This window comes from Lates calcarifer, linkage group LG16_LG22 (assembly GCF_001640805.2).
Source record: "Lates calcarifer isolate ASB-BC8 linkage group LG16_LG22, TLL_Latcal_v3, whole genome shotgun sequence".
NCBI lineage: Eukaryota > Metazoa > Chordata > Actinopteri > Centropomidae > Lates > Lates calcarifer.
The window spans coordinates 7,418,232-7,444,061 of record NC_066848.1 but is presented as its reverse complement, the minus strand read 5'-3'; the positions used below and the strand labels follow the sequence as shown (position 1 = coordinate 7,444,061).

Here is a 25,830-nt window from a genome sequence, read left to right as displayed (position 1 = left end):
TTTTAGAAAGACTCCTGTGGTTGACAAGACAACCCTTGTTAAATGGCAGGTAATGTAATAAACACGGCTCTACATCCATTTAGTTTTGTCTCACAGATTCAGTTCCTACTCACTTGACATCAGTAATGAATGACTTCCAGAATATGGAATAAATATAAGAGCAATCCACTTCTAGTTTTGTTTACAGTTTTATTGTTGTGTTTAGGGAGATCCTCATATGATTCTTGTCTGTGCTCTAGAAAGGGGAGATGAGTAACTTTGAGTACTTGATGCATCTGAACACCATTGCTGGGAGGACATACAATGACCTGATGCAGTATCCAGTGTTCCCCTGGGTCCTAGCTGACTACCAATCTGAGGTAGGATCTCACACAACATCTTTGTCCTGAACTAAGGAGATACCCTTATATTGTAGCAAGTCATCAAAGTCTATCAAATATTATATACCATTTGTATATTTTCTTTTCACCCTTATCCTATCCTATTTTATCCTCAAAAGACACTTGATCTGTTAAATCCTGCAACTTTCCGTGATCTGTCTAAGCCAATGGGAGCTCAGACAGAGAAAAGGAAACAGATGTTTATCGAGAGATATGAAGAAGTGGAAAACAGCGGTGGTGAAGGTATCACTTTCTTTTTCTCACCTTTCCTATTTAATGTACTTTTTACTCAATGCACTATGTATCCCTTTAAAATGTGTCACTCTGTAGGAGACTTGTCAGCACGGTGCCACTACTGTACACACTACTCCTCAGCCATCATTGTGGCCTCCTTCCTTGTCCGGATAGAACCATTTTCACACACCTTCCAGGCACTGCAGGTGAGGCCTATGACACCAGGAAATGTAACAATATGTACAACATAAGGCTGGGGAGGTTGAGAGAAAAGGAGCTGAACAGTCAGTTGCTTGACTTCCATTGCTTTGTTTCAAATAGCACTAAATAGAAAATGTAAGATTTTTTTCTCTGTGATTTTTCTCTGTGTGGATTCACTTTATTGGTTTGTACCCTAAAAATACATACATCCATCACATGCAAAAGTATAATAAACCCTATACTCCTGTCCATTATGGTGTGTACACTCACAAACACTTTGTCAGCACATAAGAAGGTCAATAATAAAAGTTTTGAATGATAGAAATTAATATGATGAGTTTACTGAATGATGGGATAGGACAGGATTAAGTATTTCTGTGCCTTTGACAGCTCAAGATTTTCAGCGCCATTGTTACTTTTTTGCATGGATTAAAGGCTCATCTTACAGTTTGAAGATCTACAGACATCTTGACTGTCACACACATGAATACAAATCTACATGCAAACACATGTTACAGTAAATGATAAGTGTATAACAATATATAAAATTATAATGGAGGTCACTTTCTGCTAGTCACTGTAGGTTTTGTCTTGATTTTTCTGAGGAAATGAAAGTGTATCAGTCTGTTCATCATCTGTTCACTAACCCACAGGCCCTTCTGTAAAACCCAGTGCTCCAGATGCCCATTGACATTCATCACTTTGTCATTTTTTATTTTTCGAACATAATCTTGCTAAAAATATGACTCTAATGTGAACTATTTTCAGCACTCCAGATCCTGTTTCAGTGCTGCTTTTGGTTTGAAAACAGATTATAGGGAGATTTCAATATATATGCAAATAATTACAGAAAGCACCTAAAAGAAGCCAATACAGATAGCCACAGATGTTACCACGATTTACAATGCAGCATCCAATTGATTAGAATGAAGAGGCATGCATTTGATAGTCAGAATAAAGCAATAAAGATGTTAGTCTGGTAAATTACACTGCTTTTTTGTCTTCTGAAGCATGTAACGGGTGTGTGGTAATATCCATAACTGGATTTACATCTCTAACCGAGTTTACCAGTATATATGCTATTTTCATTCATTGAGGTAATTGTTTTACTCTAAATTACATTCTCTCTCATGAGATTTCCATCATAGATTATGGAATTTTACAGAAAGATGAAAAGCTTCCTTCAAACAGTAGCAAATATTTCTTGCTTGCATAATACAATGAAGAATATAAAATATGGTTCACTACATTGAATCAGGCAGAGTACTTTATTAATATGCCTGTTGCAAAGTTTGGTTCAACAGTGTACCAGGGATCTGATGGTGTTGTTGTCTCTTCTCCCTGTAGGGAGGGTTTGATATCCCAGAGCGGATGTTTTACAGTTTGAAGAAGGAGTGGGAGTCAGCGTCCAGAGACAACATGGGAGATGTCAGAGAGCTGATCCCAGAGTTCTTCTACCTGCCTGACTTCCTGCTTAACTCCAACCACATCCAGCTGGGTCAGGCTTAAAAAATCATCCTTTGTGTATCTAAATGAATGACTGAAAATTTGAATTTCCTTTTAAGATATTTGCCTCGTACAAACAGTTTTATTAGTTATGTGCTGAAGGGATAAGGCTAACATTATTATATATTTTTCTTATTGTCAACAAGACCAAAGCCAGCAAGTCTGTCTCTCAGTACTTTTTGACTTTCTTACCTTGTCTGTGGCTCTCAGCCCCAAGCCCACTTAGGCTGTAGTTTTTAGCAAATATTACTCATATGACACAAGAGGAAGTAGTGATGTTGTTGGATTATTTTAATTATTTTTCAATTAAGATGTGGTCTAATGAGTATTAATAAACACTGCTCCATAGCTCCACCAGTGATAAAAAAAAACTCCTTTAAACAATGACATCTGATGTTACCCAGAATGCTACATGTGCTGCATGTACTGTATGTCCATATCTCTATAGGCTGTATGGAGAATGGTACTACTCTGGGAGATGTGGAGCTGCCTCCATGGGCAAAAGGTGACCCGCAAGAGTTCATTAGAATCCATCGAGAGGTCAGTGACCCCCAACCTCACCATGCCTGTCTGTTACAATTGGCCAGTTTGGCTTGTTACATGCAGGGACCTTTCCCATAAGACCTAATAATGTTTGTCAATACCAGCTGATGTATGTACACAGAAAATGCACTGTTTTAGTATCTAAAACAAGTATCCACTGTAACCGTGGCACTGTGTTAGTATTGGTTACTGACATTTTGTTTGTTTTCATTCTTTCTAACACAGTATAAGAGACAGATCTTATTCATAACAGCCACTGCTGTATTTTTATATTTTCTAAAGGCCATCTTGTCCAATTGAGTTTGGTTCAGTTAAATTCTTTTAGTACTGACTGTTTCCAAATATAAGGAGCAGTTGTTTTTCTTATCAAGAAAATGCAAGAAGAGGCAAATAAGTTTAGATGACAGATGTTGAAGAACAACAAGCCTATTTAACACTGTTCAGGGCAGGCACCAGACATTCTCTCTTTCATAATGCTGTTGTTTCTGCCAGCTGTTTATAGGCTGAATATTCTCTCTCTTTTCTCAGCTCTTTCCCTGTGTGGAGTGACTGTTCAATTCTTTCTTTTTGTTGGTCTGATTTCTTCAGAGTGTGACCCTCCCTTTTTTCATTCCTGGGGCAACTATGATGGTTATCACTCTGTAATCTACTGAACTACTCATATTGCCTAGCATTCTCATAAAATTAGTGACTTTAGAAGATTGTTTTTTTCTTCCATAGACAAATTAACTCAGGACAATATATCCTTGTTATGATGGGAGTGTTTTTTTTTGTTTTGTTTTTTTTTCCAGTTTTAGGTTATTCCAGGATGGGTTTATTAAAATTGGGTGCAAGGATGTGGCTGGTCATAATGCCCACTTTTCCTTATTAACTCTTCAAAACCAATCTCTGGGTAATTCTACTAAAATCATACTTTAATTCTAACATGAAGATGCTCTCATAACACAGCTGTGCAGCTTTCTGCTGTTCTAGACTTCTAAATTGACTTTTGGAGGAAATCATACAGTACCTGAATAATTTGATTGGTTGTGCATTCTCCTGTAAGTTTTTTGTTTTTAAACTCTCATATTAACAGTTTGACTGATGGTTTTGGTCTCACTGTAATAACCATGAGCATTGGATGCCGCTCTATTGCTTCATTGTGCTGCTGAATGATGCATCTGTACTAGTTCTGTGATGTTACTTGACTAGGAGGTCTTAGTTTGTGCAACAATCTCCTCTACTGTTTGCTTTAGGCCTTGGAAAGTGACCATGTGAGTTCTCACCTCCACCTGTGGATCGACCTCATTTTTGGGTATCGGCAACAAGGTCCAGCTGCTGTAGAAAGTGTCAACACATTCCATCCATACTTCTATGCCCAGAGAGGCAGGCAGAATGAGAAGGACCCCCTCATAAGGAGCACAATCTTGGGATACGTCAGCAACTTTGGCCAGGTTCCCAAACAGGTAAAAAGAATAAACGTGGTGGAAACAAGTACATGACCTGTCCAGTGTAAATAATCCTCCTTTATGCATCTTCTACTTCTTTTCCATAGCTCTTCACCAAACCACATCCACCTCGCAGTGGCTCTAAGAAAGAAGGATCATCACCACCCCATCCAACTCCATTTTTCTTCAAACTAGATAAACTGAAGACCACTACGCAGCCGTTCAGAGGTACAGCTAGATAATAAGAGCAGCTCAGCCATTACCATTTTCATGTCTATGCACTAAATATGAAGCTACAGCCTGAAGCAGGGTTTTTGTTTTGTTTTGTTTTTTAACCTTTAGACAGAGCCAGGATATCTGTTTCCAGCTAATCGGCTGCTGGCTGTAGCTTTGTATTTAGCATACTCTCCAAAATGTCAAACATGTCAAACATTCCTTTATATTCCTATATATATATATATATATATATATATATATATATATATACACACACTGTAAGATTTAAGTATCATAATCTATAACCTAATAACCTAAACAGAAGGTATTTCCAAACAACTGAATCAACAAAGCAATTTTCTGCTGAGTAAACTAAATTCAATCAATTATAGGCTTCTGCATTTGGCACTGTAGTGTATTGTTCCTCCTTTATTTTATTTCACAATTATTATTTTATGTCACTTATTATATACAAGATGCGCCAAGGTCTCAAGGGAATCATTGAAACAGAGCGAGAATGTCCATAGATTAATTTACACTATGGAAGGGTAGAAGGAGCTATCTGTTAGAGCTACAATATGGAGATGACTCTTCCGCTGAGCCCTACTTAATAATCTGAATATCCCTACAGGCCCACTGAGGGAGAGGAGATGAATCTGTGAATGCTCAGGGAGAGATTCCTGCATATTACATTTCATATTAAATCTTAGAGTGTCTGATCTGATCAATAAGCAGATAGAGATGAATAGGAGGAGGAATGCTAAGACTAATGCAGACACAAGTTCTTTCTGGGGATTTTAGAGGCAGAACTGGTGAAAGGATATAATGATTTCTGCCTGTTCCTGCATGTACAGATCAATTACAGGCACAATTACAGCCTCTCTCTCAATGCCTCACCCACACGCGCACGCATGCACGCATGCACGTACAACTTATACTATCTAGGATGCAGGTGTCCCCCTAGGACAGAGGCTTGCTCAGCTTGTTGTAACCTGGGAATAGCTGTTTTAATTGCCCAGCTTTCTGTGGTCAATTTAATGAAATTCTGAAGTTTACTGAGCCACCAAACTCTTTAATGTGATGGTTTTGAACAGCCATTACCTTTATTTGGCCAGGCAAGTTTATTCAGGTACACAAATGGCAGAATGAGGTCACTTTTTATATTTTTTACACCATTACTTTTTTATGGGTACATATGGTTTAACTGACACATTTTTTTTAAAAAGCACCCCCTTACTTTCTTTCACAACTTTTTGTTCATGGCACCCCACTCTCAGTAAAACTGTACACCCTTCTGCAGAGCTGCCAAGAGGCCCAGTAGGTCAAATCCTATGTCTGGAAAAAGAGGTCCTGGTCATGGAGAGAAACCGACTCCTCCTGTCACCTCTGTCGACCTGCTTCTTCAGCTGGGGCTTCCCTGACAACAGCTGTGCCTTTGGAAACTATGCCACAGAGAAGGTATGCATGTGGGATTATACAGTAGATCAGTTTCAGACAACCCCCCTGGTCTATCCAGTTGCATGAATCAAATTGAAATAAGACAACTGCAAATATCTTATGCAGGCTCACAGTGCACGGCCATGACGCACAGGCTTGTTTTTAAATGAAAATTGGATTGATAAATGAATTCTATTTTAATAATATACAGCTTTTACTACCTTTTATGAATTAGATATTGTTCAGTGTCAGTCTTTCACACATTTACTGAATTTTACCAATGTAATCAAATACATATGAAGCACGTCATTGAGTCTGGGTCGAGCTACACACACCAGCTTATCTGTATCATATCCATTCTCATTCACTCCATGATATATACTTAATATAAAGATACATAATCTGTGTCATGATGGTCTGATCATGTATGTCCATCTCTAGACCTTTGCTGTGTGTGAGAGTTTATGTGACTGGGGCACAACGTTGTGTGCAGTCTGTCCCAACGCGACCACCATCATCACTGGAGGAACCAGCACTGTGGTATGTGTGTGGGATGTAGCAGTCAACAAGGACAAACTCACTCACATGAAACTCAGACAGGTCAGTGTGTTTGCATGTTTGTTTGCCCCAGAGATTTAACAGTAACATGCCAAGTGTTAGGGTACACACGTATTTAAGCAATCAGAATAACACAGACCCAACTTTCCTTCACAGCCATTATACGGTCACACAGATTCAGTGACATGCCTGGCGGTGTCAGAGGTCCACAGCATGATTGTAAGTGGCTCTCGGGACCTCACCTGTATCCTGTGGGATATGGAGGAGCTAAGCTACATCACCCAGTTAGCAGGACACACAACCAGCATCTCTGCACTGGCTATCAATGAACTCTCTGTAAGTCCCCCCTTTTGATCATCTCAGTAATTTGCTACCACCCCTCTTCTCACAATCTCTTTCTTCTGTTCTTTGAAATTTTTGGCACACTGTTATCATGTTGTTCCCCTTCATCCAGCTGACAGCATGAGGAAGGGAGGATTCTTTTTGTTGACAGCATGCATATCCTCTTTGTGTGTGTTTAGCCTTTTTTGTGCATCTCTGTGTATATTTGTGCGCACACGGGTGTCAACACCATATTGCTCTGTCCAAGGGTGAGATTACGTCATGTGCGGGACCTCTGCTGTACCTGTGGACCATGAAGGGCCAGCTGTTAACCTGCACTGACACTTCCTGCGGGCCTCGGGCAGACATCCTGTGTGTAAGCTTCACACAGCGACACGAGTGGGATACCAGGAATGTCATTGTCACTGGCTGTGCAGATGGAATCATACAGGTGAGATTTTGTTACTGTAATGAGAATGTCTGTCCTGTAAGTCACTGTCTGGCAGCTCTTTGAAGGACTAATAGATCAGCAAGAGAGGCTGTTTTGTACTTATACAGTATACTGTACAGTATTCAACTGTGGCAGTGGCTACTTTGGCATTAGCCTTGCAGGTAGCAGCTTGGATGTCCATCAAGGTATTAATAACAGCATATGGGTTGTGTATATGACTGTTTTGCCTAGGATTAATAAAAGCATATGCTGCCTCTCTGCAATCAAAGCTGCAAACTCTAAATTAGGCTTCACTTGGGGGTGGGTGTCCATGCCACATGCACAACACACACACACACACACACAATTGGTATTATTACTTTATTATTACCTTGAGTTATGGGGTGTGTGCACGTGCTGGTGCGTATGTGAGTGTGTTTTCTTATTATGTTGAATTATGTCTGATTTTGCTACTCGTTATGTGTCTCTCATACAGATATGGAAGACAGAGTACACCAGAACACAATTACCTGGCCCTCCAGAAGAGCCTGTGTCCCCAGGGCAAGACCGAGCAGAGAGAGACGGTAATGTTACTGGCAGTAGGATCGGATATGCATGAAGGTGTTGTATTTATAACAACACAGATTATGGGAGTGGCTGACAGCAGTACAACTCTGAGACTGACTAAGATGCAACGGCACAAAGAGTTCAGTGTCTCAAAAAGAAACCCATCACTATCTAATTAGATAAATCCTGAAGTGTGAGATGATTATTTTTAACCGCTCATCTCAGAGCTAGACGATGTGGTTTCCAGTTGAGAGATTGTAATGCTTACCCCATCCCTCACTAGCGTTAGGGCTAGCTGGAATTATGTTGTTATAAAGTTATTAAACATAGAGGCAGTAAACACTGATGAGTAATTCTGCTGACGTGTGTGTGCGTGTATAATTTAGAAAGCAATAATACCCAGATCCAATTTGGCATACGTTGGTTACAGCCTCGCGTCACCTCATAGGAGTATTATGCTTTGCAAATTACATTGAGACAAGTCTTTACGTAACACTGAAGCATTTATATTCAAGGGATTTTTTCCCCTTTAACAGCCCGCTGACCGCAGATAAACACAGTGTTAATGTACAGGTACTTTTTTTGTTTTTTTTGTGGGGACCACTGGGTCAGAGTTACAGACAGAGCGGACACCCGCCCTGTGATAAATGGAAGTTTATGTGTTCTCATGATGTTTCCACAGTGAATAGCTCGTGTAAGGTTAAAGGCTGGGAGAGACGTCTGGTGTTGTGTCAAGAGCTGAACAGAAGTCAGGCTGCGTCACAACGCCGCTACAAGAATAATCCGTCCATCACAGCTCTGGCCATGTCCAGGTACAGTAAATATTATGCACCCGCTCTCAGCAAAGGGAGTCTCTCTTCAGTCACTTCAAACTGTGTTTTAAGTTTTACAAATACTTTACACTTCAGGAGCTAACTGAAATTTAACTGAATTCTCACCATGCACTGCATGTGTGTATTATTGCATGCTTTATAACAGAATACATTTGCATTACTCTCTCCTGTGTAGGAGCCATGCTACTCTGTTGGCAGGTGATGCCTGGGGCAGAGTTTTCACCTGGACCTGTGAGTGAGAGGTGGCTATGTTTAAGCACAATCATGCCTCCAGCTACCATTTCTGTTATACCCTTTATCCTCTCAGAGAAACTTTGACACAGAAAATTCATCAGTGTCTCAGGTCTGACACCAGCTGAGAACAAGAGCTGCTGTATATCAGCTGTCTTGTGTGTGCATTCAGGGAGAATAATGTTACAATATTTGATATATTACAGTCTCAGACCATAGAGAATATTTTACCTCCTACATAACTATTTAATTCTATGTTTTTCTGTGTAAATACTGAATTTGAACAAATTTGAATAAATCTGTTGTTGGGCATTTGCCTAAATCTTCTCATGTGAGTCTGTGATTTTGATTATGACTGAAATCATAATTTTATTCAATTTTATTTTATTTTACTTCTTCTGGGACACATAAAGGTGAAACTGGAAGGACAAACTGGTGGGTGATTTTGGATGAGGGAAATAATGGAAAATACTCTGTCATTCCTTAAAACAATGATTTAAATTAACCCTTGCTGCTCCAGCATAGCTAACTAGGGGCACGTAGCAGAAGCCTGTGATTGAACTGGGCAGCTTTAAGCTGGAAGCAAGAGGAATTGTGTAAATGATGAACAAAAGCACAGCGCTTCCTGAGAAATGCAGCTTTCTAATTGTCTAATGTTTGTGGAGCTGGAGCCGTTCCTTTTCTCACAAATCGCACATCAAGCGTCCAATAGTAATAAAAAAAACTATGCTATGCACATGTCAGCATTTTATACTGAGGGTTATAGTGATTTGCTTTGGTGAATGTTTGTGGTATGAACAATTCAGGATGTTTATTTAATTGCAAATAGTTTCCTGTGCTTTCTTTGCTGGTTTTCCACATGTTTTCAATTTTCTTTGTAATGTGACATTTAATAGTATTTGACTTGACCATGATTTTTGTTTTTTAATCTCCTTATACCATTATCCTCCACACGTTAACTGTGATTCTATCAAGTGCATATGTTGTGGATGATGTAAAATGTGTTTGGGTCTTGTTGAGGTATCCCTTCTGCTAGTCACAGCTTTTCGTTTGTATGTTTATGGTTAACCAAGGACAGATTTGCCTTTTTAGCCACATCAGACTGTTCAATCTCTGTAATCACTGCTGAGCCTCGACAACACTCTCTTGGGTAAATCTGACCCATTTGAAGAGAGACAGCATGAAACTAAACATTGATTTTCATCTGTCAGTGGAAAAGTACAACACTGACACTCAGTGCACTGATGTTCCAATAAATAAGTTACCATCTTAAATGATGTTAGCTTGTCGAGATTGTGGAGACTTGTTCTCTCTCTGTGTCTCTCACTTGCACCCTCCTGCACATGCACCATTGTTCTCTATCATAAAGGAAGGTCTCTCTCTTTAACCTTTGTGTGTGTGGCTAATTGTGCTAAGTGGAGTAGCTTAATAGAGTGGAAAATAGTCCTCATAATTTTCCCAGAGAGCGAGCAATGACCTTCTCTAAAGACAACGGCCATCTCCATTCTCTCTACACCACTGGTTTTATGATATGAAATGTCAAACCACTGGGTTCCTCAGAATAATTAAATCAAATAAATTATTGCACTTAGGCAGAACCATCTTGTAGCCTAACCCAATTATAATGCACTGTAAAGCTAATTATTAACCATGATTACAATTAGTCTAATTTGAATAAATGTAGTCATTAGCGGGTTCATCCTAGTCAGTGAGTCTGAACTGTGGGGGATGATGGTCTCTCTTTTGATCTCTCCCACTCACAGAGAGAAGGGTGTGGATGTGCATCATTCTCTTTCTCCATGCACCTCCATCTTCACCCCATTTTTTTCACACACTGACCTTCAGAAAATGGCCCACACCCTTCACCTTTCCTGGGTACTTGAGCGTAATGCCTGCTGCTTTCAGGATTCATATTTGCTGTTTATGTCTATGAGACTTCAGAAGTCAGAAGCAGAAGAGACTGTGCTGTTTCTGTTCCTTTCTGTATTGTCAGTAAGAGGAAGAAACTTGTGTGGCACACAACCCCTGTAAAAACAGTTATACACTTTCATTTGTACATGGATGAGATATAACATGTTCATTTGTGAGCTTTAAAGGTGCTGGTTGAAGCACTTTGTTACCTTCAGGTAGAACCAGGCTAGCTTCTTCTCTTCATTTTCAGTCTTTATGCTAAGCTAAGCTAACTGCAGCTGGCTGTAACCTTAACATAAATCAGATAGATTTGAGTTATCTTCTCATCCAATTCTCAGCCAAAGAGGGAAAGTGTTTTTTTTTTTTTTTTTTTTTACAAAACATTTAACTGTTCCTGATTACAGAATTCACTCATTGCTTATGTCAGATGCTGAAATCACTGCAGCTGTTAGTAATATTGTGTTGTTTTTGTTTTGACATCTAAAACAGATCTTGCTTGTGACCCCAGTCAAATTATAGAAAAATCTTGACAATCCACTTTAAAGAGATAATTAAAAACAGCATTTATATGAATCAAAGCCTGCACTCTGTGAATGTCAGACCCAGGCATGTATTTATTCATTTTGTGTATTAGTACTGTAATTATAAATGCATTTAAAAAGCTGAGTGTTACAGTGCCCTATGACGCTGCAGTAAGAAAGCCTGGACAGTTTCTTTCCACACAGTCTCCTGAGTTTATACAGAATAGTTACCAGTAAGAGTATTCTTATAAACATCTGGCTTGCAGGCCAGCGATGCCAACAAACTAAACAACAGAATTATAAGACCCAAAAACTGCTGTGCTCGAATGGAGCTGTGCTGAGGAAACACAAAAGCCTCATTTACTAACAGCTGTAGCGTACTTACAGCCAAAAAACAAATGCTAAATGCCATACTGATAGTTCATAAATATAGTCCTTTTTGATACCACGCAATTGAGTTTTGAGAGCTGAATCTCTGCCTTCACTATAGGAGGTACCAAGCCTCTGTGTTTACAGCTGTTTCTCCTGGAAGAGAATCTGAGCATACACAGTGTCCGGGCTTGAAGGTGTGGGGTCCGGACTGGAGGAGGCTTGGGGCTCCGGCCTCGGTCTGACCAGCTCCAGTTCTGCATATGTCAGACTGTCCTCCTGTGATACTCGAGGCTGAAGGGGGGAGGGAAAAGATGAGAAAAACTTGAAGGAATTTTGCTCAGAGATAGAGTATTAGATAAATATATAGGGAATATAAACAGTTCGTATTTTCCCACAGGAGAAACTGTGTGTGCAGGGAGCGTATGCATCTTGTCTGCATTTAATCTTTCTCAGCAAACAGTAGTATCATTCCACTTCCTGTGGTAATATCTCTCTCATTGCGCTTCTCAGCTACAGAAAGTATGTGTTTACAGGGTTTGCAGGACCTCTTGGAACATTCAGTTTACTCAAAAAACATGTGGTACAATAGGAGTTCTATCCAACATCCTCAGATCATTCTAGTTGCACTAATTCAATCAGTATGTTTGTGCAAAAGAAATGCTCACATCTCCGGAGCTTCATTTCACTGCAAAATCACAAGAACAGCATCGGTAGAAGTACTGATGATCCTTAGTTTGAGTAGTTTTCTTGTGTATATACTTGTTTGACACTTTTATTGTAGATATAAAACCAATGAAGCACTCTAAATAAATAATTGTGTTTGAGAAGCAATAAAGCTAAATAGAATTATCAAGCTCATAACTGAATGAAGAGACGGCAATAAACTCCTGTAGACAATCATGCAGCCATGAGACAAATTCCCTCTTGTACCTATCTCAATAACAACTCTGCATGAAAAAAATCATCATGTTAATAAATACATTTTAACAAATATATTAAATGCATACATATGTTTCATACATGGTGTCATGGCAGTAGTGAGCACAGGAATAAGTGAGCTTGTATGATGAGTGACAGAGAGGAGACTTACAGCAGCAGATCTCCTTGGCTGATTCTTTAACCTTCTGGGCTTTTGAGGTCTCTTTGCAGCAACAGGCACTGAAAAACAGAGACAACCTTAATTGACTCAAAACAACAGCCAGGAGGAATGAATTCACGAGTATTGCTGTGTGATTGAAGACAAAATCATCCTTCACAACCACTTTATATTAAACCTAGTCAAGGTGTAGCTTATAACAGAGGTAAGAGCTTTATTCTGCCATTTTCAGTGTCAGTGTTGAATTAACCTCACAGAATACACTCAGCAGGAATTTACCCAAATAGTATAAAGTTTCAGTCTGTTTTCTGTTAGTCTCCTAGTCTCTCTGCTGCCATTTTTGTCACATAAACTGAATTATGCTGGAGATATCATTTTCTGCTTTTGTACTCACTGGATACCTTCATGTAATGTTGTTGTTGTGGGTTTTTTTTTACCCGCTAATTCTTCTCAGCATCACAGCCCCCTGGGACTCTTGATGCCTCCAGTGTTTTTGGAATTTGAGAGGAAACCCAAAACTTCACAAAAATGCAAAGACTGGGGCTTGCACTAGACTCCTCCACACTGCGGGGTGACACTATAACCATGGAGCCACTGTATCCCCCCTTGAACCAAAAGATTAGACTGTGAACACCTCTAAATCACATTAGAACCTAATCCATTTTAGTTTGCTGCGTAGAATATTTTTGGTAAAAACTTTGGTATGTTTTTTCTCAAATTTTTGCTTTTTTTGTGAAATACTGGACACTTTTGTCTCTCTGGGCCAATGTAACACTCTAAAATGCTTTAAAAAAAACACTCCATACTTCTCATAACTCATGTCCATACTGAGACAGTAGCATGTGATGAGCCTTTAAAGAATTAAAAAGTCACGTCCTCCTTGCTAAATTTCTCTTTACCTTTGGCTGGTATGTGTGGTGGTGGCTCTTCAGGTGGTTTGGGTGGTGTTATTGTTACTCTTCTGTCAGTTTTCTGTCTTATGTCTTTTCTCTGTGCCTTAGGGGAGGAACTGGAGAAACTGCTAGAGCTGGTTACAGTCTCTCCTGAGCTGTATGGAGCAGAGGCGGGTAAGTTTTAATGAGAGCTGCAACCAATGCTGTCATTATCAGTTAATTTCAATCAAAGAAAAGTAAACTGTCACATTTGTATCATCAAAATTGATTATGATTGATATTCTATTCATTGTCTGAGGGGCTAATCATTGTTAATGAATTGTTTCATTGCTATTTTTAACAAAACAGCATACAGTACCTGCTTTCTGGACACTTGACCAGAAGGTAACTGGCTGTAGAGAAAGCAAAAGGAAAAAAAACCTAAGTTAACAGCAAAGATGTCCAGGTATTGATTTGAATAGGAAGCATTAAGTTATATATGTCCAGTTACTTTAAGAAAACATATGATGGTTTTACCTTTGAGCCTGTGTCTTCTGTGAAAGTACTGGCAAGTGAGGACCAGAGTGAACAGGAAGATGGACAACAGGCCCAGTGAGCAGATCAGCACAGCATACAGATACACATCTTCAAGACACAGACACATGATAATCTTAGAAAAAGGAAATCAGAGCAGTGGCATTGTTAAACTTAAGTAGGGCCAATGATGAAAACCGTACCTGCAAATAAACGCCATCAGTCCTTCACTGCTACCATCCTCGAGAGTAAAGTGCACTGAGGAAACAATTGTTAAAAAAAGGAAGAAAAAAAAAGTCAGCAGTTGAGGACAGAAAACTGTGCCCAGACAAAAAATCTTTGCAAATTGCTGTTGTCTGAGGGCACTGACCCAATACAGCAGACAGCTTCAGTGGTTTCTAGAAATATCAAAACCACTGTCATGAAGGGAGAGTCTGCTGCACCATCGGCCAAACCCACCACACACACACACACACACACACACACACACACACACGCACACAGTCACATAACACACACAAAGAAAAGCCTGGCTACATTGCTGTTCTTGGACAGAGTTTGGGGGGTTCCCTATTGCTCTGCATCTCCACTTCCTGGTGTTGGCCACTGCACAATTGTTTAATGTTGCAGTTTTCTTTGTCAGTGTGAGAGGAGAATGGATAAGGAGGTCGTCAGCGTGTCCAAATGAATGATGGGCAGTGTACAGGTCAGGGGGTGTTTAACAAGGAGAGTGAACAGAGGCTATGTACATAAATTACTTAGTCTCTCTGCGCCACATAATGAGATTTTAATATGTCTTTAAACACAGGTTGATAAACATACTAATAAGAAAAGATATTAACTTTGATTGACTTCTAGCTTGTTTGCAGACCACCGTTCAATCTGAATATCACGTTAATTAATGTCAGGAAGCAACATAATGGGTTTTGTGTTAACACCAAACACCGCCCTTTTTTCTAAAATATGTATTCAGTACCCAGAAATGTGACTTAAAAAACAAGTTTGATCATAAACATAATATGGGAGGCTTTACGACTGCAAATCTTAAATGAAATAATTTTTGTTGAGCTGTGTTAATTCAATGCTACAATAATGATAGAAGGCTAGTCTGTGGTGTTTTATTATTTCGTCCACCCACAGTTTACCATGAAAGGAAAAGTAATGTCAGCCTGAGAAAAACTTGTAAAGTAGACAAATTGCAGGAGAGTCCCACTCATTTGATGAGGTGACAGGATACATGTAACAGGCATCTCTTGACAATGTGAGCTGTTAACAGTTAATGCAACTAAACCACATATCTGACATTCACAGTGTTGTTAAACCCCACATCTCCTCAGTGCACGCAGTCCGAGGTTAACGGGTCGAGAGTTTATGAGGAAAAAACAACTCTTCATGAAAACAGTTTTCATGAAGAGCCAGAAACCATAAGGTACAGATTTAGGCTCATCTGCCTCCCCCAGTCCAGCTGTGAAGACAGGGTGCAAAAAAGTAAACCCTCCACTGAAAGTAGCAGGGGTTAGAAACCTGAAGCCAGAGAGCAGTGAGCTTGAATTTAACAGTGCAGCTTATTTTACCAGTTTAAAAGCAGCACAAAGGTCTGAGGTTGGGATATAGAGATGTGGGAGAAGACAAACCACCTCCCCTCTGTGCAAAATCTTTTAAAGTAAGAGTAGTCCAATGATCTCAGTGGGGTGTAGCCTTTGCTTCTAAGATCTGCAGACTGAGGGGTTCCCTGGAGTACAGTTACAGTACAGCTTAGTTTTCTCTTTGTTTACCCTTATAATGTCAGCTCTTGTGTTTCTGGCTCTGTGGTCAATGCATGTCGGAGATGCCTGAGGTTGTGTGGCTTCCTTAGTGGGACATTGCCTTGAATATAGGGCAGGGCGTTGTCAGATGGCTCTGTCTGACTTAAACTTCCAGGCATACGGCTGTGCAACTGAGGCAGGTGTGGCCTCACCTATAGCAAGGTATAGCAGCTTCTTAAATTAATATTGAACCTCAGTGCTTCCCACAGTGACAGATAGCTTCCCTGCAATCAGGCCAGTTGAGTCAGATAAAATATTGTACTGCATAAAGAAATAGTTATTGCTGCATGTGATTCAAATTAGTTCTTAACCACATTTGTTCCGGTTGTTTATTGTTGATTTCTGCAGGAACCTTGGCATAGACTAAATAAGTTCCACTGCAACTGAATTCTCCAGTAAATTTTCTCCTGAGGCTTGCATAAAAGTGAACCCAGAGTGCTGACGTCATGTATTTTAGAGTTTTTGAACATAGCCAGCTCAGCAACACTCTACCTTTTACTCCTCATGCTCATACACAGAGAGTGATATTGTTGAGTGTGGTTTGGCTGTGTGAGCTCATTGTTTTGAGATGGAAATGCCAGAGGATTGGGGTCACACTCAAACACATATAGGCCTTACTTGCAGCAAATAGCACAGCTACACTTCTCTGTTTGCCCTCTGTCCTTTAATAAAAACGGTTGCTCTTCCTTTATTCAGTAATTTCCATTGCCAGATAACACAGACAGCATGCCTCCACTGGATGTGTGTGGCTGCAAGGGAATTCCTTGGAAAGGAGTATTCCATGGAAAACATTTTCAGAGTAATAACACCAGAAATCCTCTTTGCTTTTGATCCTCTCTTGTCAGTGACTAGGGTTGCACAAAAAGTATAAAAAAGTAGAGATGTAGTAAGCAACACAGTGCGCTGTCTTGTTCATAGATTTGTTTTTCTTTACTCGCCGGCCTGAACAGTGAAGTGAAGGTTAAATCGATGTTTAGAAACTCTTGCACTTGATTTGACAAAAGGCTAAAAGGTTACTGCAAGTTTGGATTTCTGCTAGAAATAGTGCAATATAGAAAATGAAATATAGATAAATAACAGCTGACAAATCTTAAACCCTCCATCCCTCAACTTTTGCCCCATCATCAGCTGAAATATGGCCTTGGGTCTTGCCATAGGCAAATGAGACCTGGAGAGCACAGTGTGTTTGAGTACACCTTTAGTTACCTGTGAGCTGTGTGGTGCTGGTGCCATTGGACGATGCTCTCCATGTGTTTCTGTGTTTGCGGATCTCCTGAACTTTACAGGTGTAGAAACCCTGGTCCTTCCCCGTCACGCTGAAAATCCGCAACCGGTACAGCTCCCCCTCTGTTTCCTCGTACAGACGAAACTTTGGCTGGGGGAATTGACGAGTGTAGTTTCCGTAGAGCTTCATTTTCTTTATGCCCATCTTCACAATCAGAAACTGAGAGGGCTCGGGCGTGGGAGGAGAAGGGGATGTAGAGGAGAGAGGAGGTGTGAGAGTAGGAACAGCAAGAGGTGAGAAGAACCAGCGAAGGATGAGGACACTGCTGCTCCTCTTCCTCTGAGATACCAGGCAGGACAGTGTCAAGTTGTCTTTCTCTGTTACCATGATGATGGGTCCAGGGGTCACTGTCACATTCAGGGCGTGACATACCTCTGGTGACAAAAGACACAAACAATAGAGCTTAAGCATTTACATTTTTTAATGTTTATTTTTTTTGCTGTTTGTTTGTTTTCTACTGAGTAGGTCTTCTTTTTGGATTTGTGTGCTTCTTGCTTTGTATGTTAATATATTGCAAGCATGCTGTACTTTACTGCGTGCAATGTTTTATGACTAAATAAAATCAAACCAAACCATTTTTTTAATTGTGTTTTGGTCTTGTAGCTTGAGTGACTCCTCCCTGCTTTTTAAATTAGTAATTAACTAGAATTGGTAATGTGCCCCACATGGAAAAAGTCAGAGTTTATTTTTGCAAGATGTTTGATTTCCTCCCAATTAAACATAATTGTGGCATTTAGACAAAGCAAGTTTATATGCACACCCACTTGGAATTTATGGTGTTAGAGCTCACACTATCACTGGTTCTGCTTATACATGTCATTCCATCAGCTGGGTGGGAATTCAGCCCGATAATAGCTCGAAAGCATAAGAGGACTTAGAATGATAAAACTAGAACACCCTGGAGGTGTTTTACTCTGACTGCCAGCTGGGTCAGGTCTGTCTTGAAGAGACACTGGGTCTGGACACAATATGTGTGATCAGACGGGCAAAGAGAATCTACAGGTGGGAAACATTCATCTTCAGTACGGCACACTCTGAAACAGGCAAGGAGAAACACGACAAGATAACAGGGACCATCTGGGCTGCCTTTGTGTGTGTGTGTGTGAGAGAGAGAGAGAGAAAGAGAGAGAGAGAGAGAGAGAGAGAGTTGGGTAATCTCCCTCAGGATCTGTCCTACACTATTTAATGTGACAACAAAAGCAGCAACAATGACTCAAACCAACCAATACAAAACTGAACATAACCAAAAGATTATAGGGCAGGAAATACGGGCTGTAAGTCTACATTATGGCAGTTTATAGGATGCAAATTATACTGAGGTTTCCTCTGATCACAGAGAAAGAACTAGCTTAACTTTACAACAGGCTTCATTTTAAACAAAGCCATATTTGCCAAGTTTGCAAAAGACCTTTTTTGCTATGTCAGTATTGCCAGTAATGTAATAATGATTAATGCAATTGCAAGCTTTGTTTGTTGTAGAGACAGAGACTATTAAGAGGTGTTTTTCTTGTATGTTTGACATTATTTTACATGGCAAAGTTTCACAATAAACTCTAACTTAATGCGTTCACAGTTGCATATGTTAGATCACAGATCAAGTTAGTACTTTAGATACTTTCTTGCTGGCTTGCTGGGGTTAGGGTTAGGGTTAGGGATATTGCTGTAAACAAGGTAAACTTACCTGTGACCAAAGCCTTAGTCAGGACAAGGACCACTATAGAGAAGTACATTTTCCACAGTCAGCGAATCCATAAACCCAGACAACTGCACAGAACTTACACAAGCAGCTACATTCAAAACAGAACCAGATTACACGACCCACCAGAGCCCTTACCCACCATTAACTCTTCTCCTCTTTCTCCTCTTTTCTGTGTAATATGAAACAGTAAATGTTCTGTTCCCACTTAGAAACTCCCACTCACTCTCCCAGTACCCGCTCTCTCACTCTCTCTCTCTGACTATCTCTCCCTGCCTCTCTCCCTCTTTCTCTCTCTCTTTCTCTGTGTGTCCTGCAAAACGTAGGAAATGTCATTTCCTGTGTTTCTGTGAGGAGTCTTGGACCATAGCCCAAAACCCCAGAACTCTAAGGCGATGGTCAAGTCTTGTGGTTTGTGTGTGTGCATGCGCCTGTCACACTGTGTCATTTTGAGAAGCACAATTAATAAAGCGCTGAACATGCATTTCCATTACCCAAGTTACTCTCAACTTGAAGGTATTAATGCTCATCTTGCATCTCCCTATAAATTTTACAAAAGAGGAAATGTTGATGTTCATGTATGTGAACTCTTTTTGAGCCTGTTTATGCATTTATGTGGATGTACGTGTGTGTGCTGGGGACCTCTCCCTGTCTGGCTGCTGGACAGAGTGGCATGGGCTTGTCTCTGGCTGTGGTTGTCAGGCTGTCCCAGTGGTATGAAGCCTGCTGCTTTATTGGGCAGGCTAAACTGCTGAGGCAGGGCTTCTGCTGGCGCATTGAGCTCTGCCAAAGCCAAATGGAATTACACAACAGATTTAACCCTTCATACATATGACCTATGTAGGATTCTCTAGATGGATGGATTCAGTGGAAAATGTACTGGCTGGGTGGAGGAGGTGGTTCAGTCTTTTGAGGCTAAATTCATTCAGTGGTGCTAAGGTATGGTAGAACTTTGGCTTTTATATCTTCCTGTGTTTGTGGATGGAATGAATTGGAATTGTGAATGTCTAAATCAACTGTCCTTCATCCAATCTAATTGATAACAACTAATTTGAGGTTTATTTATTTTTTTGATTGCCTTCAGCCTTTAGCCAATATCTAAAATTCATTAAAAACACAAAGTATTGCTTCTGTTATTATTGTCATGACCTGGTTCATGAGCCATGACAAAGAGAGACACTGTTTTTAAACTGAAAAATGCACAAAGTCCTTACTGAAACAATAACCAAAAAACATTACCTAATGTTAATAGGTGTGATAGTCAGTGTTATCAGTGTGTCAGTGGATGGATGAGTGTTTGAGTAATGAATGGAGAGTGCTGTAAAGTGTACATATATTTTTTGTTGTCAGAATCACTTTTGCCTTTAGCAATAGCCTAAGATACTGGCTAGTGGCTACACTTATTAATACAGTTCATTTACCTTGTCGATTATGTAGCATCTCACTTGTGTCCTCTGGTTCTGAATTTTCAGCTGACTCACAAAGATCCAGCAAAGCCTCTGCACCATCTGTGTGTCTTTGTTGATCATCTCTGGACTTCATCCTCTCCTCTTTATGCCATGCATCCAACTTGGGCTTACCTCTCTGATAGCAGAGGCTCACTACAGGAGCCCAGTCTACAGACACAACATTGTTTAAAGCACTAAGGCAGCCTAAAGAGAACAACAAACTGTAATTGTTTGTAGGTTGTGTTGCACCCACAAATCAGGATCACTCACACTTATTCTGAAAGAATAATGGAAAACAGAAAAATAATTTTGAGAATTATGAAATAATTTGGCCGGAAATCCGAATTCAAATAAACTTGGTATTAATTAATAACGTGAAGAGCTCCGGTAGTTGACGTCACGCAATCCCGGCATGCAACGGTCGAACAAAACACCGCCAAAATGGCAGACTATTGGAGAGGAGGCCTGCAGGTAGACTCTATTGGGGTAGGGGTGGGGAGGCGCGCTATTCAAATAACTGCCAGGCATACTGCTGCTGACATCTAACTTGTCTCTTTGCCAGCTGTATTTAGAAAGAAAAATTAACATGGTGGATAGCTGCTGTGCCCCGGGATGTCAGTAACCGGAGAGCATTTTATCGGATTTCGAACGACCCTGAAAGACGACAGAAATGGATTACTACCAAACAACGTCCTCGAATTGAGCAGAGGAAAACGGAGCGACCGGCATCATGATCATATCAGGTACAGAATCCAACGCGTCCTAACTTTAATACCTCGTTTATTTCACATATGTTTTTGCAATTTCTTACTGTTTTGATAAAAGGCATTTTAGACGTGTACTTTTATCGCGGATTTTGGGGGGCTAACTTTGAACGAGGGAAAGTAGATTGTAGACGTCTGGATACTGCAAGTCTTGAACATTGTTCGCCCCAATATACAACAAACAATATAAGGCGGCACAACAGAAACAATGCAAACAAATCAACAAGGAGAAATACTACAAGTGAAGGGACAAAAAGCAGATTTTTCCATTAAAATGTTAATGAAGGATGCTGTAAAATACAGTAGAAAGAGATGTGTCTTAGTTGTCAGGTCAAATACTAAACAGCATTAGTTTGGAGTCACTGGACATGGAGGCTGTTTGAAAGAAGGCAGATATGTTTTCCATGAAAGTATTAAGAACAAACTATAACGTTAAGTAGACTAAGTTAGCTACATAAATAGTCACATTAGTTATACCACAGGTGCTCACTGCTCCGACAAAACCATTTTTGAGAGCATTTTTGATCACTTTCTTGCTTTTCCTCCTTAACAACAACTTTCGGTTTTCAATAAAGCTTCTCGTGATTTTTCGATTTGAACAACTGTAAACAATGTCAACCATAAGCATTTTGAGAGCTTTTGTTAGTGTTTCCCAGAGAATCACCTCCTTCCCTGCAGCGTCCGACTTGGAATCTGTCCAGTCACAAACGAGAAGTTTTGTCCCACCCTTTCTGTAATCTGAAATGTTGTTGTTTTGTAGTTGTGTTTCCTGAAATGTTAGTTTTCCATAATATTGTAGTGTTTTCTGAACTTTGTTTGTGTTTTGTGAAATGTTGTTATCCTTTAACCTTTAGGGGCACAAAAAATGCCACAGTTCTGGTGACTGTATGTCCTTTTAACTACAACTTTATCTTTTTCTTTGGGTTTCCCTCAAGTTTTCCTTAAGCTTTGAGGTCAAGTCTTTGCTCCAGTGGAGGTATCACTCTCCTCTGCCCTGCAGTGGTCAAAGCAGGTTACTGCTTCTCAGAGGTACGACAGTACTTGAGGTTACTTTTAAACTGGGGATTATATGCAGGCATTCTCACCACAGCCTTGAGAATCAAGGGAAATCAAAGAAAAAACATTTCACCCTGTATTATTCCTATGATCGGATCCCACAGGTATAGTAGGCAAGGATTTAAGCATTTGGATTGATTCATACAGCAAATAAAGGACACATACACGCAAATGTTATCAACAAAATGTTATTTTCTCTTTTTGTTTCTATGAACTCTCTCAGGACATATTATTGTGCTCTCTCAATAACCCTTTGTAATTGTCTTATGCACTCAGTAAAAAGACTCTTCATTTTGAATCATTCAGACCTAGGGTACATTTCAAGAGTCAGAGCAGCATTCCAGTGGCAATTATTGTTATTACAGTCTTTTGAGTAGTAAAATGAAATCAACCTGCAGCAACAATCTTTTATATTTCCTTTTTGTTTAGTCATTATGGTGAGAAATTATTTAGTTGAATGAAGTGTGTCTTTATTGCCAGAGCAAGTCCATGTCACACTACTCTGTTTCACAGCAACACAGAAACATTCTCACAAACTTCCAAATTTAAAAATGGACTACTGTATGAAATTAAACCTTAAAAACAGCAACAATCACATCACCATATTTTGACCTTGACACAGTGGTTGAATTTGCAAACTATGCTCTATACCATCTGCAGATCTCTGATTGACGCTGTGGCTTTAACAATATTTCATGCATCACAAAATGCCAAAAGTAGGATTTCTCCAACAAGAAAAAAATGTTCAACTTAGCAGGCCTGCCAGTGTTCATAGTAGAGACCAAAATTTCTCCAAGCTACTATACACTATTGACATATTGCTGCTGTTTAATGTATGATAACATACTTCTAAGTTTAGGAGGCAATGGTAAACTAATCACACTCTATACACTTAGCTTCTCACATTTAAAAGTCAAATGGAATGGTGAACTTCTCTGTAACACAATAAATAGCTCAACAGTGAGTTTCCAAAATCAGCAACAGCAATTTAACAGTATCTTGAATGGACTTTTTAAAACTACAATCTGAAAACATTCTGAGACTATTTTCACTGGAAAAAATCATTTACAAATGCTTCAAATACTGCATATGATGATCCATTCGTACTGTGCTTGTGGATATATTTATTTTATCAAATACTTTATTTAGCTACTTGGCTGAATTAATGCTTTTGAGTCAAAGCTATCAGTCTTTATTCTCACCAGTCAGATACCTCCATAAAGTCCTCCAGTTCACTCATAGTTATTATATCACGGGGCCGATATCGTGAGTGGGCTGAGTTATCATTTTCACAAACTGAGCTTCCTGCAAGCTGGCTGTTTGTGTCACACTCTGGGAACGCCTCATATGAGCCATGTGTGTTGTAAACCCTGTTATATGTTTTCTCTGTATCATTAACTGTGTCCATGTATGGTGTCTTCTCTGGGCTGTAGCGATGCCCTTCAGAGTTCTGTCTTATTTCAGGGGCTGGGTATCCGTAGCTGTGGTTCTCTCTGACAGGCTGTTGGTCCTGTTGGAGAGTCACAGGGGCTGAGGACCTGTGGGGGGGCACAGAGTTGATAGCTGCAGGTTGGTAGCCTTGGGAATAACCATGGTAGCCTTTATAAAGCGCAAAGTGCTTGCCAGCTGGAGAGGCCTGAGAGACGGGCTGTTGTTGTGGCTTGACCTGTGTTTGGGATTGGAGCTGAGGCTGTGGGTATGTTTGCTTGGGCTGGGGTCGGGAGGTGCTCTGGCCAGACTCACGCACATTCAGCTGAACATACTTTCCCGTCTCTGGGTCAAAGAAAGTCTTTGTTTTCACTTGAACAGGCACGTCCACTACGAAATACTGACCAGAGCCAAGGTCTTGCAGCACCTTGCGCTGGGTCAGTGGGTAGGACTGGGGATAGCTTGACTCTACATGGTACTGTGTCACTGGAGCTGGATGGTTGGCAGGATGGAGAGTGGGAGAAGAGGGAACATGAACAACTGTTTTAGGAGGAGCACCATGGGAAGCAGGGCCAGAAGCATGAGGCGAGGCAACAGGGAGGGTAACAGGGGCAGTAGCATGAGGCGAAGCAGCTGGGAGGGAGATGGGACCAGTGACATGAGGAGAAGCATGGACAGGGCAGTGAGACAATTGCTCTGTGTAGGAAGAAGGTAAGCTGGACCCCAATGCTGGAGCATGAGCAAGGGAGACGGGTGAGGAAAAATGAGGGGAAGCCACAGCATGGGAGTTGGAGGAGCATACCTCAATGGAGGAGGAGGGCAGAATACTGGAGACTTCTTGAAGAGTTTTCTCAACTCCAGCAGGGTTGTCTGTTGCAGCTTTGCCCAACTCCTTCTTTATTCTCCGAGTAGTCAACCTTTTGGCCCTGCGCAAGGCTTTCTCACTCTTTGGAGGAACAGCTGGAGGCTTGCCCAAAGAACGGGACACATCACTGCTGAAGCTACAGGCTGACTCTGGCCTCTCGTAGTCATACAGGCCTCGTAAATCTGCCAGGTCTGCTGCACTGGTAGCAAAACTCTCTACATCCTCTGAGATGTTGCTGATGACAGAGCGGGAGTCATCCTCATCCAGAGCAATGCTCCTCCTGGAGTAAGGCCTGTGCTGTGGGAGATGGGCTGAGTAATCCTGTGATGAAGATGCTGGCTGAAGAGTTGAGAATTCTTTGATTGCAGCAAGTCTGTTGTCCGGATGAACAGCACTGTGTCTCATTATCTCCTGCTCCTCCTCTCCTCTTATTGACCCTCTTTCCATGGGTGAACCAACTCGGAAATCCTCTCCAAAGTTCTTATGGAAGCGTGGTTTGACTGATTTGGTTAAAGAAGAACCTCTGGTGGTGTTATCTTTCACCCTGAACATTAAAGGCTTGGCTCCCAGGGCAGGAGAGGAGGTGTTGGAGCGGGGCAGAGATGGAGCTGGAGATGCAGTGCCATGTGGCCTATAATGTTTAGTTTGGGATCCTGAATCCTCAGCTGAATCGAGCCCTGATGGATTGTTTCTTTGTTGGGAAGGTAAAGGGGAGCGTAGTTGTCTGTCTTTGGATTTCCTCTCTGATTCTGTTGACGTAATGGCATAGTACTCTCTCTCCTTTTCTGTCTGAGCTGCTAACTTTTCTTCTTCTCTTTTTTTAGCCTTGATCTCATCCTCTCTTTGAGCTAGTATCTGTTCTCGTGCTTTTTTCTTTTCCTCTTTCAGTGCTGCTTGGCTCTCCTCAAGTAGTCTAGTCCTCTCCTCTTTGACTTGTTTTTCAGCAGCTTTCCTCTTCTCCTCTTCTCTCTGAGGTCTTTTCTTTTCCTCCTCAATTTCAGCAAGTATCTTCTCTTCAACCCGTTTAGCTTCGACTTTGCTCCTCAATCAGAGCTCTCCTCTGCTGCTCCTCTAGTGCAGCCCTTCTTTGCTTCTCCTTTAGTGCAGCCCTTTGCTGCTCCTCTAGTGCAGCCCTTCTTTGTTTCTCCTCTTCTGCAGCTCTACGTTGCTGCTCTTCTGCAGCCCTTCTTTGCTGCTCCTCCTGTGCAGCTCTACGCTGCTGCTCCTCTGCTGCAGCCCTTCTTTGCTCCTCTTGTGCAGCTCTTCTTTGTTGCTCCTCTTGCGCAGCTCTTC

General features: G+C 40.7%; 3 protein-coding genes across 3 annotated transcripts in view; 1 reads left to right on the top strand and 2 right to left on the bottom strand.

Moving 5' to 3' along the window:
- wdfy4 (WDFY family member 4) overlaps positions 1-9,211 on the top strand; it is a 37,854-nt gene extending 28,643 nt beyond the window's left edge. The window contains 15 exon segments of the mRNA XM_051076482.1: positions 7-49; positions 240-359; positions 500-623; positions 711-820; positions 2,163-2,313; positions 2,770-2,861; positions 4,100-4,309; positions 4,399-4,519; positions 5,808-5,965; positions 6,386-6,544; positions 6,659-6,838; positions 7,092-7,274; positions 7,750-7,837; positions 8,503-8,632; positions 8,829-9,211. Coding sequence (XP_050932439.1) covers positions 7-49; positions 240-359; positions 500-623; positions 711-820; positions 2,163-2,313; positions 2,770-2,861; positions 4,100-4,309; positions 4,399-4,519; positions 5,808-5,965; positions 6,386-6,544; positions 6,659-6,838; positions 7,092-7,274; positions 7,750-7,837; positions 8,503-8,632; positions 8,829-8,892 — 1,933 coding nt within the window. The 3' untranslated portion in view covers positions 8,893-9,211.
- Positions 9,212-11,389: 2,178 nt separating this feature from the next.
- Positions 11,390-19,244, bottom strand: vstm4a (V-set and transmembrane domain containing 4a). The gene is given in 9 exon segments (XM_018684212.2): positions 11,390-11,979; positions 12,779-12,846; positions 13,684-13,832; positions 14,036-14,069; positions 14,194-14,301; positions 14,394-14,409; positions 14,411-14,448; positions 17,202-17,654; positions 18,962-19,244. Coding segments are annotated over 9 exon segments (1,068 nt in total). The 5' UTR covers positions 19,011-19,244; the 3' UTR covers positions 11,390-11,826.
- Positions 19,245-22,416: 3,172 nt separating this feature from the next.
- Positions 22,417-25,584, bottom strand: LOC127143402 (cardiac-enriched FHL2-interacting protein; the record flags this gene model as incomplete). The annotated part of the gene is made up of 1 exon (XM_051076641.1): positions 22,417-25,584. A coding segment is annotated over one exon (2,142 nt), but the record flags the coding sequence as incomplete, so codon positions are not given.
- Positions 25,585-25,830: the final 246 nt, after the last annotated feature.